The following is an 18,243-nucleotide window of genomic DNA, read 5'->3' on the forward strand; positions in this document are numbered from 1 at the left end:
TTTTTTTCTTTTAAAACATTTTCAAGACTTTCTGATCCTCCCCTTTTCAAAAGCAAGTTTCAAGTGGTTATAAGAGAGTCCTGACTGTGCAATTTTTGTAACCATATACTGTGACATTATATCTAAAAGAGGCTGTAGTGAAGATAAACAATAACTTGATGTATTGTTAAAATCAATGTAAGACATTGTAAAATGTATTGTAAAGCTGTGATTTAATAAAATTGTACTTGAAACATTGTGATGTAAAACCAATTTCTGTAGACTTTTTACATCTTCTAATGCAGAATGTGCAGCATACTCAATTCCCAGTGTTCAATTCAGATTGTGTTTGCTTGATGCACAGGGTCACGTTACAATCACACATATGCTATACCACGGACTTAGATAACATCTAATTCCGTGGCTATACTGATATGGGTCACAACACACATAAACATTGTTGTGACCCATATCAATATAGCATGTGCGATTGTAACGTGACCCTGTGGTTGATGTGCATGAACGGAAACATAGCAATGTTTAAAATATGAAATGGACCGGTATTTTGGTTATTGTCTCGATAACTGGCATGCTAAACAAACTAACATTTACTGTATGCATGGTCATGGTGCACATAGTTATTGTCCAGTTCACTGACATTGTTTCTTGAAGTGAATTTGCTGTGGTTATCTCTGTCCATTTCTAGAGCTATTGTCGACGTTAGCGACATAACACAATCAGTGTTTCTTCGGTCCTTCGAAAACATTGGCGAAAACGACTTTAATGTAAAGCGTTCAAGTGATTGAGTATGTTTTTGTATTTTTCAAAGCTGGAGAGTTACTTTTTACGGTGTATGGGCACATTTCGCTCGGAAATATTCAGTCCGCTGTACTTTTTTCGGAAGTACGTCATGAAAATGGCCGCTGATGACGATGTGTCGAGTAACCTTAAATAGGCCTAGCCTGATGTCCAATCCAATTGACATATATAAAGTCAATACAATCTGTTGCAATGAAATAACATTGTTGCAATATTCACCGTCGTTGGATATAAAAAGTATGGGACTGTAAGGTATACGACATTGTATTTCAAAAGTTTTATTTTTAAACTAACGATTCAATAACACTTACATTGTATTTCAGTATTTACTATGTTTTAACACGTTGTTTCAGTATTTACAATATTATATTTATATTTGCGCTGCAATTCACTTTATGAAGATTACCAGCAGAAAAGAGTTCCATTTGAGTATGAAAGCAAAATCTCTCGTGACGTGACAGGTGGTTTACGCATGACGTCATAGATTAACATTGTTCAGTGACACTCTTGTCGCTTCGCTTCGGATAACATGGATAATGCTCCTGCACCAAACACCCAAATGACTACGGTTAATTTTTGGCGCCAATGTTATTTAAACAGGGCTGTTCCTCCAATGTCGTTTAAAGGACGAAGCAAACACAAAACGCAGTAAATAAATCAATTATTTAAAAACAAATAGGTGAAATAAAACAATTGTTCTGTGGTAAAAATGTAAATATACGGATTAAACGGCGTTTATTTTAAAATTTCCATGCCGGTATGAATGCAAATCGGTTACATCCATATTAAACATGAACCCTAGCGGGGTTCAAGCAATATGGATGTAACCGACATTGTTATCACTATAAATATTCGTTGAAATTCTTTATATAAATTTGAAAAATATTTTGATATGTTATTATGTTATGTTGATATTGAACCTTTACCTTGCTAGATCAGGAGGACTTTAGGAAATCAAAACTGATATAATACCTGGTGGTTTTGGGTCGCTCACTTTTTAAATAAGAGTTACCTCTCTTCGACCATTTTACATTTAGGATCCCTGTATGTACCACTGCCGTATATTTTCTATGTGTATAACCTCCCCTTACCTTCCGTTTGGATACATCTGTTAAATAATTTGGCCAACACATCCGATAACTAGGTAGCTCAGTCGGTTCTGTTTGAACTTAGGTGTTGATGCTTAAATTTAAAAAAAAAAATTGTCACATTTTTTATTTAGTTTGAACGACAAAACAAATATTGCATCTAACATCAGAAAATAAACAGTACGTAGTAACTTTGTGGTCGCCATTAATACAAACTTGGTTTCGTTGGAATTAACGGCTTTAAGTTCGATTGCATTTTAAAGCATTTTGTATTTTATTTATTTCGTTATAATTTAATCTTGCTTGTAACATGCATATTCATTGGCTTACAAATGTATGTTATCAGCCCATAACGTTTGTAATGTTGCTTTTGATTGGCTGATACAGCGGCGTAATAAAGAGTCCATCAGTAAAAGTGGATTTCCACTGGGATTGTGTATAGTAGATTAAATTATAAGGATTAACTTGAATATATTTTTCATGTTATGGGCCTATAACACACAAAAAACGATGTGTACTCTCATCATAAACAGCTTCGCGATTTATTTAGAGTACACTCCGTTTTTTGTGTGTTATATCTCCATAACATAACAAATATATTCAAGTTAATCCTGAAATATAGCGAGTATTTCTTGTATCCTACCGTCAAAGTGTTTGATAAGTATATTGTACGTTAATCGGTGGTATGTGATATGTATCCACAGTTTGTAAACGTATTGAAGAAAAGCCGTTTATCACGACGGGTACATACATGTAACAGATGATTGTGTTGAAGGTTGTTGCCATGCAAAGTTGTATAGAAATTATTTACAATTAGCCTTAACAATTAACATTAACGTTTGACATGGACATTTATATACAATAATGATAACAGATGAACAAAACAGTAGAAACAACATTGAAAGTATAGCCCGATGATAGTTATGAGATATGTTGATAACAGTCAGGGAATGGTAGGACTCCAGTGGTGTGTCCTCGATACTTAACGAGTTACTCTCACTCACGCTCTCTGCATTAGTGGAATACGTCAAAGCAGGACTGAAGGCATGTGGTAGCAATTTGATAAGTCTCAGGTACATGTAAATAAACCTGACCGAGCGCTAGGCTCATACATGTACTTTAAAGATTATAGAGGAGCGTCCTCCTACTTCAAAGACAGTCCAGTGTACCGTTACGCGACCGCAAACTTCTTTTGATGAATATCAACGGTTCAAACTAGTCTTCTTGTCTCATCCTCAAGGTGGCACACACTGGGCCTTCTATTTTGTCATGACACTTTTCAGGGGTACATAGAGCGTAAGTGAGCGTAAGTGAGCGTAACCCCTAGAGTATTGAGGATGGAAGTGATGTAAAGAAATGGTAAAATAAGAAGACAGTATTTATTGCAATAGTTTGTTCTTGATTAAAACGTTCTCTACGGCAATGCATACTTATTTTTTTCAAATATCATTTAATACATGATCGTTAAAATGAATGTATTATGTTGTGTGTTTTATAGTAAACGCAGAATCTGATATAAACTGACGTTTACTTTAAATATATCTATTCAATGAAAAGGGAAGATTGGCTTCAGTATTAAAACAAGATAAACAATAAATTGTTCGTGAGTAAGCTACGTGTCAGTCTGAGTATAGCATGGAGTAATTAAATCTTATTAACGACTTCCTGCATTCAGATATTGCTGGGATTTGGCAGCATTTCTAGAGGTAAAGTAAGTCTTTAGATAATATATCTTCGTACATGTTAAGATATTTTTTTAAGTCGGATCTTCTTTTATTGTCTTTGCGATCTTCAATAGTCACAATGACTAATGTAGATATGTAGGTGACCTGCTGTGGAATTTTATTGTTTTCGGTAAGGTTCTTGTATTTGTAGTAATTGTTCCCATTGGATGTCATGAAATGAGAGTAAAATAGTAACTAGTTAAACACTCCTGTAACAATTCTGACTATTTCTAATTAATTTCTAATTTCACAGCTTTCATTGGTATTTAAGGATTCTGTCGCAGATCATGGCATCATATTTAAGTTTGTGTGAGAAGTGCAAAAATCTATACCAGTGGCAACATTTAGTGTTGTACATAGGTATGCTCCTGGGATAGGATAAGTATCCAACTCAAATCATTATCAGCTTTCATATGAAGGATGTATTTATATTGTAAATGCGTTTTGATGTCTTTTATGTTTATATTCCGTCTTTGTGTATTGCAGTGTTATCTTCTCTTGTGAGCAGGTATTGATTGTTACGTATTGGTTTGTGTGAAAAAAATACGTCGTTTTCTCAAACATTGATGACGTTACTCACGCAAACAAATGACGTAACAATCAATACCTGCTCACAAGAGCAGATAACTGTGCAAATCGTAAGACACATCTATGTGATTAGAATTGTTGGTAAGAGATACAGTATGGCAAAGATTAACTACGATATATCATACAGCTGTTCCTTCTAGGGCTCCTCGGTGGTGTAAGGGGCCAAGGTTGAAATCTAAATAGATATAATCTACTATTAATACAGAAGGGAAGGTGTGTTTACACGCAGGACTTGTCTTCAGAATATGTACTGTAGCACGTGATATTACATAAACCAGCCTTTCCTCAGTACCAGGGTTGACATTAAAAGATTTCGTTAAGCACGATTGCATGCTAAAATATTCTGCGAGTGTTATCTTGTTTGTATTGAAAAAAATTAGAACATAATGATTGAATAATATATGTATAGTATTACTTAAAACATAATATACAAGATATCTTCAAAATTCCGACTGTGTCGAATGCAGAACGATTGTTTTAGTGACAAAAAGTAACATGAGTCACATAGGAATATCTTTCTTTGGAGAAATTCACCATCTTATCCTGATGCCTGCTCATGAAATCCTTCACGGCGGTTATTTCTAAAACAATTCATCATGAACATGCTTAGTCTGTTTATTTATTTCCTCAGTTAAAATGTGCACACGACCTGTGAATGGATGTGACATATAATTGACGTTTTGCGGCTAATTCGGTTATCATGTTCCAAACGGTTTTACTGCTACAGTAATAGATAAAAACAAAGAACAACCAACAGGTAAAATTCGAGTGCTCTTTTATTGTGTCTCCGTATACTTATATACAGTTTTATAATATATATTTGATATATCTGTTATATTCTATGTATATTGTCTATCATTATATAAACATTAGATACTGGCGAACCAGATGACTACATCGGTATGACAATACGTATAGATGGCCAGACACTAGTTAGTAGGCTCTGACCAACATATCACATCATCTGTGTCCTTAACACAGGGCAGGTAACACGAATGCATATATACATCACTTATACAATATATGATATACGTTGTCATGGTAACATAATATTAACTATAATAACAGAATTTCCTATTAAACCAGACAATAAGTAATCCTACGTTATAATTTATTCGTACTAAGTACTTAGTCTCCGTATGATGATCTGGAAAGTTGCTTGCTTTGTTTTAATATTCGATGCATCCACATAACTTGCAAATACCTCAGTTAACAATAAATATGTTCCTTTTCAACATGATAAATGAAGGTCTCAGCATCGATCATTGCCTTATTCCTATTTTTATATATTCAGATATAATGTATGTATTTGGCTATTATCTGGCACTTCTCACTTCATCATTTTGGCTTATTATATCGCTGACATGTTAATGCACAAAGCAGGTTGTCGCACTACATTTGATATTCCCTGTGTGTTACTATCAGTACAACGGGTTCTAGCAATGCTTTGGATAGTTAACATTATAAGCATGAAGCTTGATGATAAGATGAATGAATATAAATTATGCTATTTGAAATTAAGACCAGACTATACCTTGATTGATGTTGAAATGAAATGGTCTGAGTATTGTTCTGTATCAGATTTGATCAAAGCTTTTATTTAGAACATTAACAGAGTCGATATCACAAGAATCACCACGGGAAGACTACCTCCAAATACCGATTACAAGTGACTGGCGTAACGTTTAGTTCGTCTCTAAACACATATGCAGTGAAAAGGAACTCGTTAACCTCCTCATCACTAATGAATTAATGTTAGCATATGGATGTCACTCCTCTTGAGATACACTAGATTTCTCACTTATAGTGGGTCCTCGATTTTGGCAATCGATAACGAATCTCTAACATAGTTCCATAAGTCTTAAAGAATTTTAACCTGAATGTTAAATTGTCCCGGCCATAAATTTAATTATGATGTCGGGTACTCGTTTTTACGCAGATAGAAAAACACACTTTTACAAAGACAAGTTTGTTACATGCGTTATCATAAAAAAATTAAGAATCCAAAAGCAAATTGAGTGTTTAGACTGTAAATAAAGAAAAAAGGTTTCATTCCATGAGTCCAATTGTTCAAGGATGACTAGCTAAACGACATCTTGACATGAAACTTCATTCTGGTAAAGGTAAGCAATAGATTCAAATCTACAATAATTATTATATTTTTGAGAATTCAAAATGTTCAACTGAAGACAGAAATGCACAAGATATTATATAGTTTATGATATATGTGTTCAAAAGTCTATATGAATGACTTGTTAAACTAAACAGGCCATCATGGATAACTTTACCCAATAAGCGCAAATCCTATTACTTCTAGTGCTTAATGCAGGCTACGCATGTCAATTTTGTATGATACTTAACAGGTATTTATTACTCATCACTACGTTTCAATTAATCAAGATTTGTTTAATCATAATAATAATTTACGTATCAATATTAACAATTCTGTAGTATTTAATACACCAATATAACGATAACAGGTAGATATAATAGAAGAAGGGTAAGAAAACAACCTTAAAGCTTTAACATTTGTTTGTTGTCACTATGACGTAACAAAGTGATAAATTAAAAAGAAGTGGTTTGGGAAATACGAACTTCTTTAAATCCATTGCCTGTTGTCATTATGACGTAACAAAGTGATAAAATAAAAAAGAAGTGGTTTGGGAAATACAAACTTCTATAAATTCATTGTTTGTTGCTTCCATTGTGTAGGGTTCCTTTTTTTTCTAAAATTGATATACGTAATAAATCTTTTTTTAAATGAAACATTTTTTTTTTTAAAGTTCTGAAGATTTCAAATCAAAGAACATGAATGACTTCGGTTTAAAAAATCTCAATTATATCATAGATTGACACCTTGTGTGTCGAGAAAAAAGTGACGAGCTTTTCCACCTTATTAATTTAAAACTTTGAATCTCAAAAATCTTAATTTGGATTAACGTTTAAGTTTTGAAATTTGTTGAAAAAGAAAACCCGAAAATATAATGTATATCATATTTATATTGGATTTTGAAATTTATCAAGACGAGAAAAAATAACAGGCCAAAATGTACATGTTTAGGAAAGATTTCAAACGGGTTTATTACTTTCACGTATTATACAGTTAATTCATTGTGTCTTGTAGTGCCATTGTTTCAGACATCACACTTACCGATATAATGATATCAATAAATAGTAACAACCCCATGTATAACATTAAACCAGTATAAGCCAAAGAAACTGTCCAGCAAATTCTTGCCCACCCTAAAGTCAGTTAAAGGAAATTCAGTTTGTATTACATTCCCTCACGTATACTTATTGGCCCACTTATTCCAGGACAAAAACAGGTGAAAATAAATGGGAATGAAAATGTCCTGATAGAGTATATGTTGTATGTATCATTTTTACAACTCCTGGCTACAACTCCTGGCTACAACTCCTGGCTACAACTCCTGGCCTGGCTACAACTCCTGGCTACAACTCCTGGCCTGGCTACAACTCCTGGCTACAACTCCTGGCCTGGCTACAACTCCTGGCTACAACTCCTGGCCTGGCTACAACTCCTGGCTACAACTCCTGGCCTGGCTACAACTCCTGGCTACAACTCCTGGCCTGGCTACAACTCCTGGCTACAACTCCTGGCCTGGCTACAACTCCTGGCTACAACTCCTGGCCTGGCTACAACTCCTGGCTACAACTCCTGGCCTGGCTACAACTCCTGGCTACAACTCCTGGCCTGGCTACAACTCCTGGCTACAACTCCTGGCCTGGCTACAACTCCTGGCTACAACTCCTGGCCTGGCTACAACTCCTGGCTACAACTCCTGGCTACAACTATGCTACTCTTTCTCTCTTTGTCACGTGACTAAAAGTTAATACTCCTAAAGTTTCTTTAAAATAACGATGTACATACCGAACAAAAAATGACCTATTAGAGCGTCGAACACAAAATGCTGCTAGTCTATATATAGTCCGCATATAACTTTACACAAAATTACATATATTTAATTCAAGGCGGATTTTCTTTTGGCGAATACATTATATTGTTATGATTTCAATATAAACTGAAATATATATCAGTGATATATATACATAATGATGTGACAGTTAGCTGTGTATTGTCTTGTAAAGTGTTTCAAGGATAGTATGGTTATTTACGTACTGATATGAACATGGTGGAACAAACTCAATGTAAATGTAGTATTTGGAAAAATATACACCCGGAAAAATTACTCCTTTAAAATTACGTTTTTCTTCTTCTATTTTGATGATGCATCAAATTGATTATTTTGAATCGAATTCCGGAACTTAGGTCCACAGACTACACATTGTTTTTCTAGGTATACATACTGTACCATGTAACGTAACATTTAAGATAACTGTAATATACATGTAGTAACGTCATCTAGTAGACACGGACCTTATAATCAAATGAGTTGGGAGTGAGGAGGCCTAGAGTGGTTGTAGGAGAAAGACGGTTACCTTATACAAATACTTGAAACCAAATGTCTAATGTTACAAATTCTGTGTCATACACAATTCAAAAATTAGTCTTAAGGAAACAATTACGTATCTTACTGTACAAGACTTAACAGTTAGCCGTAGGTATAATTTTCTGTGACAAAACAAATTTCAAAAAGTGTTTTTATTTTGTAACATTTCCTGTGTCATACAAGATATAAAATACGTCCTTGTATTTTTCCTATGGCATAAAGAGTCAAAAATAACTGTCTTTTGTAACGTTTTCTGTAGCATTCATGGCACAAAAGTAAGTCTCAAGTAATATTTTCTGTGTCATACAAGGTTTTAAAGTAACAATTTCAAGTAACATTTTCTGTGCCGTACAAGGTTTTAAAGTAACAATCTCTAATAACATTTTCTGTGCCGTACAAGGTTTAAAGGAATCAGTTGTATGTAACATCGATATTTAATTTAGCAAAATCACTATATAACCACTATAACACTTGTAATGGAAAACCGAGCTATTGTGGCACAAACATATTCAATATTTTCCAAATCATAGAACACTACTTCAGGCTTGTATGGGTTACATATGGTATCACCGTGTGGTGACTGTACGTACGAATTCGTCTGGCGAGGAGTACAGCGTGAAGTCAGTACAATCATCGAAAAATAAATGATATTTTTTAACTTTAACAAAGTATCAAACCATGCTTTGAGATAATATAACAACATAACATTACGTGCACATAACGGTATTTGTAGATGAAACGTAAATTTTCAAATTACATATCTTCGAGACAAAATATCTTGTTCCACATTCTAACACACACATTCCATATCATCCGTTTCATGCTATTCGCTAGCATCTCTCTGTGAGGATTTTCTTGAAAGCTTTCCTAAATTCTGGGTTAAATATCGTATAGATGACAGGGTTAAGGAAACTGTTGATGTAACCTAACCAGACAAAAGAATTAAATAAAAAGTTATCTATATTACACATAGGACTACTAAATAGTTCGTACCGAATACAAATAGCATTAATTATGTTAATGGTGAAGAAAGGTACCCAGCAAAACAGAAACACCCCTGCAAAGACAAAACACACAATGTTAGGTCATGTTTAGGGGATTATTATTGATAATAATAATTTCAGGTTCTTATATACCGCTTTATCACTTGGTCGTCTCAAAATGCTTTACAAATTCTAACTAGAGGTTTTTAACATAATAAGTTATAATAGGAAACAAATTAAACTCAAATTTATGTTAAACAGTGAAAAAATTGGAATGGATGAATTTAGATGAAATCATATACTAAGCGTATCGTATAGCTATGCTCCTTAAAATGAGCCTGGAAATCAATGTTTGTTGTTTGAAGAAAATAATAAAAAATATAATTATTATTATGTTATGTCTTAAAAGTAAACTGTGTACATAGAGAATAGAATTTTGTCACTTACCTAATACAATAGCTAGTGTTTTTGTTGCCTTCTTTTCTCTTTTCGATGATGATTTTTCTTTCCTTTTTCGGCTCGTGCGCATGTGGAAGTTAAATTTCGCTCCCCCTTTCTTGTCCTTTCTGCGGTGGGGGAGTCCTTTCCTGCCAGGTGACCGTATACACACATTGTCGTCACTAGCCTGGTCTATAACTACTCTTTGTATAGGAGTACCAAACTTTGTCTCATTTTCCGTGCACAATGTCGTATTACAAGTACCATTTCCGTTTCCACCTATTTGCACCTCTACCTCCCGTACGGCCACGCGGTTAACAATTAATGCGCCACTACCTTTTTCGTCTCCGTTATCATCGTCTATATCGATTTCACCGTCACTTCCCGGTGTTTTTGGCACATTGTCGTCTTCGTTGAATCGCTCACTCGACTGGGAGTCGGTGTTTGTGCCCACATTAGTGACTGACACGTCATCACATTCTGTGATTGGAATTGACAATTTGGTTTGGTTGTTTTTGTTGTTTGTGTTATACGTGGCGAGCTTACCGTTATCCACACTTTTGGCCAGACCGGTTGTAACGGTAGGTTCTATTTTCATAGCGGTCACTGTCGCTGGGTTGGCTATAACGTTGGTAGACGATGTTTCGTGCTTTATTTGTCGAGCTCTTTTTGATCTCGCTTGTGCACGTGTCCGCAAGTGTAGCACGCGGTATATCCTCCAGTACAGAAATATCATTATCAGTGACGGGATATAGAATGACCCCATTGAAGAACAAATAAGGAAGTCAGAATTAAAGAACGCACAATATCCTGGCTTCCGTAAATCAGAATAATTAACACCTAGTGCAATGGGCGCTGCAATGGCTACAGATATGATCCAACACAGGGCTAACGTCACAAATACACGCTTTGAATTTTTATGTTTGGCGTATTTTATTGGCTGTGTAACAGCAATGAATCTGAAATGTAAGAAAAATTGAATCATTCATTAACTTATAAAACAAATATTTCAACATTAAATTGTAATATTCACATTTAAATCAATTAACAATCCAAACCTAAGATGGCGTGTGTTGTCAGTATGGTATATTTGCTTTTATTATTAAGCAATTCTCCAGAATATTTACTAAGCAAGATATAACTGCATGTATAAGGTATACGTAAGCTATTGAAATAGTTACATTAAATACGAGAAAGAGTTTGAAATTATATATATATAAAAATGTGTTGTCTCCATTTTGAACTGATATGATCGGATGAGGCAGTGGAAAGCGCACTCGCTTTTCACCTAAGCGGCCTGGGTTCGACTCTCCGATCGGACGTGAAAAGGCATTGAGTCACGTGCCCGACCATGTTATCTCTCGCATAAAAAAAACCCGCGCGCTACCATCCGGGCCAATAAGAGTGCTTTATAAAAGTTGATAGAACATGTTTCTCAATAGTGGTCAGAGACATTCTCAATTCAGGTAAAATAAACAAAGTTCAATTTAATTAAACATAGGTTACCTGTCAACACTGATTGCGGTGAGATTAAGAATGGAAGCTGTGCACGCCATGACGTCAGAGGCCACCCACGCGTCACACAGAGGAGCACTTAGCAACCACATCTGGACTACCTGTAAATAAACAAAAGAAAAGAAAGATCAAATGCATGCTATTATTTTTTCAATTTTCATAAGCAAAACAATAGTGAGAATCAAGTTGAATAATAGGCAAAACCAAAAAGTTAATAGAAAAATATAACAGTGTCAACACAAGACGGTATGATTTCATACCAAGCAAAATGCCCTCTCTCGTGAATGTCCCTGCGTACGTTTAGTCTGAAACAATTTATTAACCATTTGGTATGAAAACACATATTTTTGTGTTGAAAAACATTCCATTTTCAACGCTGGTCGATGTTCATCGTTTAGCCAAACAGTTTCTTTAACTGACTCTTAAAAGCATCACTTCTTATAGCTTGTGTCGTCCTACCTCACATATTACACCTCGACATGGCCCATAGCTCTAGTGATGTTCTTTAAAGACACAAATCCGGGATCAAACTAACCCTAGGCATTTCGAAGTAAATGATTACCTGATGTGCAGTATTAAAATATCTTAATTATTACTGCTTGCTTAAGGGACGCACTTGACTCTGCATGCCATGCTACTCTACGATATTGTACATGGTTATGTGATCTGTGATGAAACGCAAGGCAGGACTTTTATCATTGTTAATTTTTTTTAATCATATTTTAAATTAAGATAATATTTATTGAACTTCAATTTATGATTTATTTTACATTTTGTATTATTCGTTCGTTCGTGTGACATTTGATCGACAGGAAGGGGCGTTTTTCGTCAATAAAGTAAAACCCTCATATTGTCTTCATGAATACAGTGCAATATGATTTCTAGCATGAAGATTAGTTTAAAGTACGTAAAAGATCAAGAGCTTCTAAATTATTCACGAAAAAACAGGTAATTTAAAGTTGAACGCAGTCGAGCGGGCGTATAGATGTTAGATTTATGGTATTTACTTTATAGATTATTGAAGAAACTGAAAAATATCTTATAGTTATTTTCTCTTGTGAGCAGGTATTGATTGATACGTCATTGGTTTGTGAGAGAAAGTTACGTCGTTTTCTCAAAAATTGATGACGTTACACTCACAAACCAATGACGTAACAATCAATACCTGCTCACAAGAGCAGATAACTCTGCAATACGAAAAGACGGAATTCATAAGTCACCTTTCTCTCCCCTTTCTACCACTAAACGATTCTGTGCTACATCTCCATGCCATCTGGTTATACACCGTTGAGTCAGCTTGGTCCAAGCATGCTCTAGATCTAACACTTCAATTATCTCTCGCAAAATAACCTGTTTGTCCTTTGTCTCTCATGGTATACTCGTGTTATGTTCAGCGGCCATTACAGATTGACATTTGTTTTTTTCCCCTTTTAATGCTAGTAAATAACATTTTGCTTAAAACAGTTGTCAAGTTCAAAGGATATCTACCCATCTGCCTCCTTAGAATTTGAACTAGCACACACGCCTTCACATAGTAAATAATTTGACAAAAATAAAACATCAAAAATGATGCCCTCAGATCCTCATAATTATTGTAGTATTCTGTTAAAGGTTATGAAAGATTACAGAAATCAAACTCGTTCATGAACTTTTGTCGATGAGAAAAAAGACATCTCCAATTGACATATAGGATTCAAAATAATGACCGTGAATATGCATGATGTTTGTTCCGAAGGTCATTTTTCTTTATGTTTAAATTAAAGAAGATTTTTTGCTGTGATTCTACATATATATTATGTACGAAGAACAAAAACGAAAACACATAATGTACGACTTACAACGATACCATATTTAATTGCATCACAATGGATATCACCTACTTGGTCCCAGTGATATATCTATGCTTCTAGCATACCTACTCAATACGTAACAGGTACATATGTACTCCCGTATTTGCAGCGACATACAATTAACCAAAACAGAATATTGGATTAAGTAGTTTCTTCTGATTTTGAATTTTTCATAATTAAGAAGTCTTACGCCCCATCCTTTCGTTTAAACATGAGTTTAGATCCTTTTGGATTCCTAGCATCATCGATAAAACCTACCGGAACGAACCAGCTGTGTGGTGCAGTGTACTTTATCTTGGCATATTGTTTCCTTTGCCAATTGCAATCACCTCTGTGTGTATTTTGTTTGATATTTTGTATAAGCATACGTTTACTTGAAAAAAGCCACGCATAAACCGTTCAGTAAAAAATAACATTTTCAGAGGAAGAGTTGTTAAGTAGATTATTAACTCGTGGCAATGTATGTGTATTACCGTAACTAAGCGAACTTATCATAAATATCAATTGTTGGCTTCGCTGTAACCTGTGGTCTGGCCGAAAATTGAACCTGTGTCATCTCGCATGCGGCGAATTTCGAATTAGCGGTTGAGCTTTTAAGGATTTTTTTAAGCATACAAAAAGATAAACATCGTCCGAAGAGTAAGATTTCCCTAAGATGATGCCACTAAATCCGAAATCCAAATCTCGAAGTTATTGCGCCGCCGTTTCTTTGTTAAAGCCATACACCAGATCATGAATCATGTCAGATAACTGTATATAGGTTTAAAGGCACTGGTTGTGAACAGTTACCGAGACAAGACTTATCTGCTGTAAAGCCTTTCAACCAAAACAGCAAATATAGGAACTATCAGAATAGGCCAGTGGTCTTGGGAAAGACGCACATGCGGAATTATCAAACCTGCATCCATACACAGGCGGTAGAACAAATCACCCACATGTTATAAACAACCTGTGTCTTGCACGGCTTGAATCTATATAACTATTGATTAATAGAGGGTTTTAAATTCACAATCATCAAAATCAATTTACAAGACGGAAAAAGACAATAGATGGATACTTATTTTATATAAGATTCAATAGTATTTTTTAAAACAATATTGAATACTTATTGTATAGAATTTTACGACACCTGCAACAGTTTTGAAACAGAATTTAGAGGCCATAATATAACAGCATGGTGAACAATTCGTAGAAGTGCAAGGAACAAAATAGTCGTTATAGAACTTCTTTTGCCTGAAATAGTTGCATTTTGTTTTTACTGTTTTACCGTTTTTCCCCAGAACGATATATCATCAATACTTTGATTTGTTTTAAATTGAAATATCGTGTTACTCCCGAGGAAACTATAATACCGTGGTATCGACATCGTAAATCGTTTGTAGTTAGAACATAGCACAGTTAAAAAAGCACTCGCATACATTGACATGAAACGAAAACGAAAAATAGGGGGAAAAGTATGTTATTTTTTATCTCATTTTACTCTACTTACACCAAGTGAACATACAAAATATATGCTACATCTGAATCAGAGTTAAACAAAATGAACCACAACATCAATACAAATTAGTCAAACTATATTCAAGAGAGACTATATAATAATTAGAGGTGAAGTTCTTGTTCCATTTTGGAAGCAGCCGTTGATTCTTTTTGTTGTTTATGATCTGATTAATTTTTCATAACACTTCTGCAAGATTTGCTGTTCATTTTGAGAAATGATTATGAAATATATGGTGGTGTCGTGAAAAGTTTTTAATTGCATTCTTACATTTTTGGACGTGGCACAAGGATCCTTAAACACTCTGAAAATCACTATGGAAGCAGGCATAAAGGCACATCATCGATTTACTGTGCGAGCTAACAATGTGAAGTATACATGCTACCAGCACACAGGTGCCAATACATCACAGAGGCGTATCCACTTCACCCTTAACCCTAATCCTAACCCTAACCCTAACAGCTCACGGGTGTCAATACATCACAGAGGCGTACCCACTTCACCCCTAACCCTAACCATAAAGGCACATTACCGGTTTACTGTGCGAGCTAACAATGGCAAGTATACATGCTACCAGCACACAGGTGCCAATACATCACAGAGGCGTATCCACTTCACCCTTAACCCTAATCCTAACCCTAACCCTAACAGCTCACGGGTGTCAATACATCACAGAGGCGGACCCACTTCACCCCTAACCCTAACCCTAACAATAAAGGCACATCATCGGTTTACTGTGCGAGCTAACAATGTCAGGTATATATGCTACCAGCACACAGGTGTCAATACATCACAGAGGCGTACCCACTTCACCCCTAACCCTAACCATAAAGGCACATCATCGGTTTACTGTGCGAGCTTACAATGCCAGGTATACATGCTACCAGCACACAGGTGTCAATACATCACAGAGGCGTACCCACTTCACCCCGGCAGATGTACACGTAAACCTGACAACAGAACCTTGAGAATATGTTCTACGACACGGAAATCAAATGAAACTGTGAAGACACTAATTACTTTTAATACAGGCAAACAGCGGTATACTGCGAAACACAATGTACAAAACCACCAGGAACTATCTCTACAAGAACGGGACCAAACATTGCCAAATAATCAGAAAGAAGCCGACATAATGAGTTCTAACTAAAATAAAATCGTCTTATTTCACACAAAATCCATTAGAATGAACCCCGCCAATAAGCCGACTTAATGCAGTGGAATTACCTCAGTGAATGTATCACTACACTAAGACAAATCCGTGTGATTATAACGGGTATATTTATAGACCAATGCACTGAGTGAACTCAGAATAAGAAAGAATGATTAAAATCGATACTTTATCAAAAAACACTTACATAGAAAGATGAACACTATTTTCAGAAGAATTATGTCTCGGAAACACGCAAATAAATAAATAATAAAAAGCTTCAAGCTAAAAATAAATCAATAACAAAAATTAAAAAGTCAGAATTAAATGTAAAAGACAAACAATAAAAATATTAAATCAAAATAGATGAAAAAAACAAATATAAACAGCAAAAAGCATATACAAAGAAAACACTTGAAGACTGAAAGTAATGTTCTGAGAGAGACTGTATAGCACTACATATAATCTCTTCTGTCAAATACGAGTAAATGTGTAGGTTAACAAGTATACAAAGACACAAATATAGAAGTCACTGCTCTTGACAAACACAGTTTTATAAGGTCTCAGTTGTGCAACTTCCGTTTTGATATTTATTTCTTATGCAGCACAATCTTGCTAAGTAGTAAATTGGTCACATAGACACATAAAGAACAGTAGACGGTATGCAATAAGGTAATATATTTCATTAACAACACGGAGCCTTTTCGGCAATTTTGACTTTCTAGAACAAGCCTTATCTGTTGCATAAAATAAATGCGCATACAGTATCCCTGTTTAGAGGTCTATTGGTCGAGATAAGTGGTTTAAATCGAATTATGTCATACCGAAACATAGCCTTGGAAAATATCCCTCGTTAAAATGGTATTAGCAACTTCTTCTGGCTTCTACGCGATCGCATGGCAAATCCAAGACCTCACTGTTAAGATAATAGTAATCATACCGTTACAGTCTATGATCACAAGGAGCTTGAATGGCCTTGTAAGCCATGTCCTTGGGAGACACTCACGCTAACTATATCAGCTCTCTGGTGATTTCAGATTCTGATGTATAATTTTCACCAAACTTGTTCGGTGATGCGCAACATGGGGCAACTAACATTTTTAAAACTTGTCTTTGATGATTTTATAACTGACTTCATCGAAAAATGATTCCGTTGTTCGATATAATGTTTTTATAATTACTACTCGTTTTTGTGTTAGTTAATTTATCTAGAAGTTAAATAAGTTTGAATTACAATATATGCTAGGTTGATAGTTGGTTGAAAAAATAATTCTGCACCAAAAAATAACCAAACCCGTTGCATTTTCATGATTTATAAAATGATATTTAGCCTGTAACTTTTAATATGTACCACAAGTATAAGTTAACATGTTCTTAATGATGTAATATTCGGGGAAACTTCAAGTCTTAACTTGTCAAGGCATAACTTTTAGTGATTATGTAATTGAGTAAATATTAAAAACTGCTCCATAATCTCTGCCATCTATAGCCCCAACACATGGAGTGCATACAGAACCTACATCAGAGCCACACCAGATGCTGCAGCCTCACTTTAGCCTATTTCCACACATACATGACCAATGTGATTGTATCAAGTGTTTGGATTGAGCCAGTGATGTGATGTATGTCGACAGTCAGTGAATCAGATTGTCGCCTAAGAACATACCATGGGTCTCATCGGAGTAAACATAACAGCGGCCATACGTGAACAGTCCAACTGCTCCCCATTGATTGAAATCCAAACATAAACTCAGTTTGTGTACAATAAAACACTATAAGGCTGCATCCCCCTTATCTAGGACTACGTTGCTAGTTGTGGCACATCGTCTACAATTTTTTTCGACTGAAAAACTGGTCTGTTTGCACCTCATTTAGTCCAGGCATGGTTTGATAGGAGAATACACTTATGTTTTAACTTTATATACTTTTCAACAATTATAAAACCAATAATATCAACTGATATTAATCATTGTCCTTTGCCCAGGTGTGAACCTGCCGGAGCTCTAAATGTTGGAGGAAACCGGAGTACCCGAAGAAAACCCCACTTTGTCGTTCGTGTTGGTGAAAGGCGAGTGAGCTATCCACTGCGCCAACGAACCACCCAATCTTAGGACAGCAAATGTGTGTAAGTGTGTGCACCAC

At 35.2% G+C, this 18,243-nt stretch overlaps 1 protein-coding gene across 1 annotated transcript in view; it reads right to left on the minus strand.

The window, feature by feature from the left end:
• Nucleotides 1-8,233: 8,233 nt before the first annotated feature.
• The window catches only part of LOC110454625 (D(2) dopamine receptor-like), a 60,308-nt gene continuing 50,298 nt past the window's right edge, over nucleotides 8,234-18,243 (minus strand). The window contains exons 2-4 of the mRNA XM_021504242.1: nucleotides 11,598-11,707; nucleotides 10,101-11,050; nucleotides 8,234-9,727 (exon numbers count right to left, since the gene is read on the minus strand). Of these exons, the coding sequence (XP_021359917.1) occupies nucleotides 9,501-9,727; nucleotides 10,101-11,050; nucleotides 11,598-11,707 (1,287 nt within the window). The 3' untranslated portion in view covers nucleotides 8,234-9,500. The remainder of the gene's footprint in view (nucleotides 9,728-10,100; nucleotides 11,051-11,597; nucleotides 11,708-18,243) is intronic.

Source organism: Mizuhopecten yessoensis, unplaced genomic scaffold, assembly GCF_002113885.1.
Source record: "Mizuhopecten yessoensis strain PY_sf001 unplaced genomic scaffold, ASM211388v2 scaffold7953, whole genome shotgun sequence".
Lineage (NCBI taxonomy): Eukaryota > Metazoa > Mollusca > Bivalvia > Pectinida > Pectinidae > Mizuhopecten > Mizuhopecten yessoensis.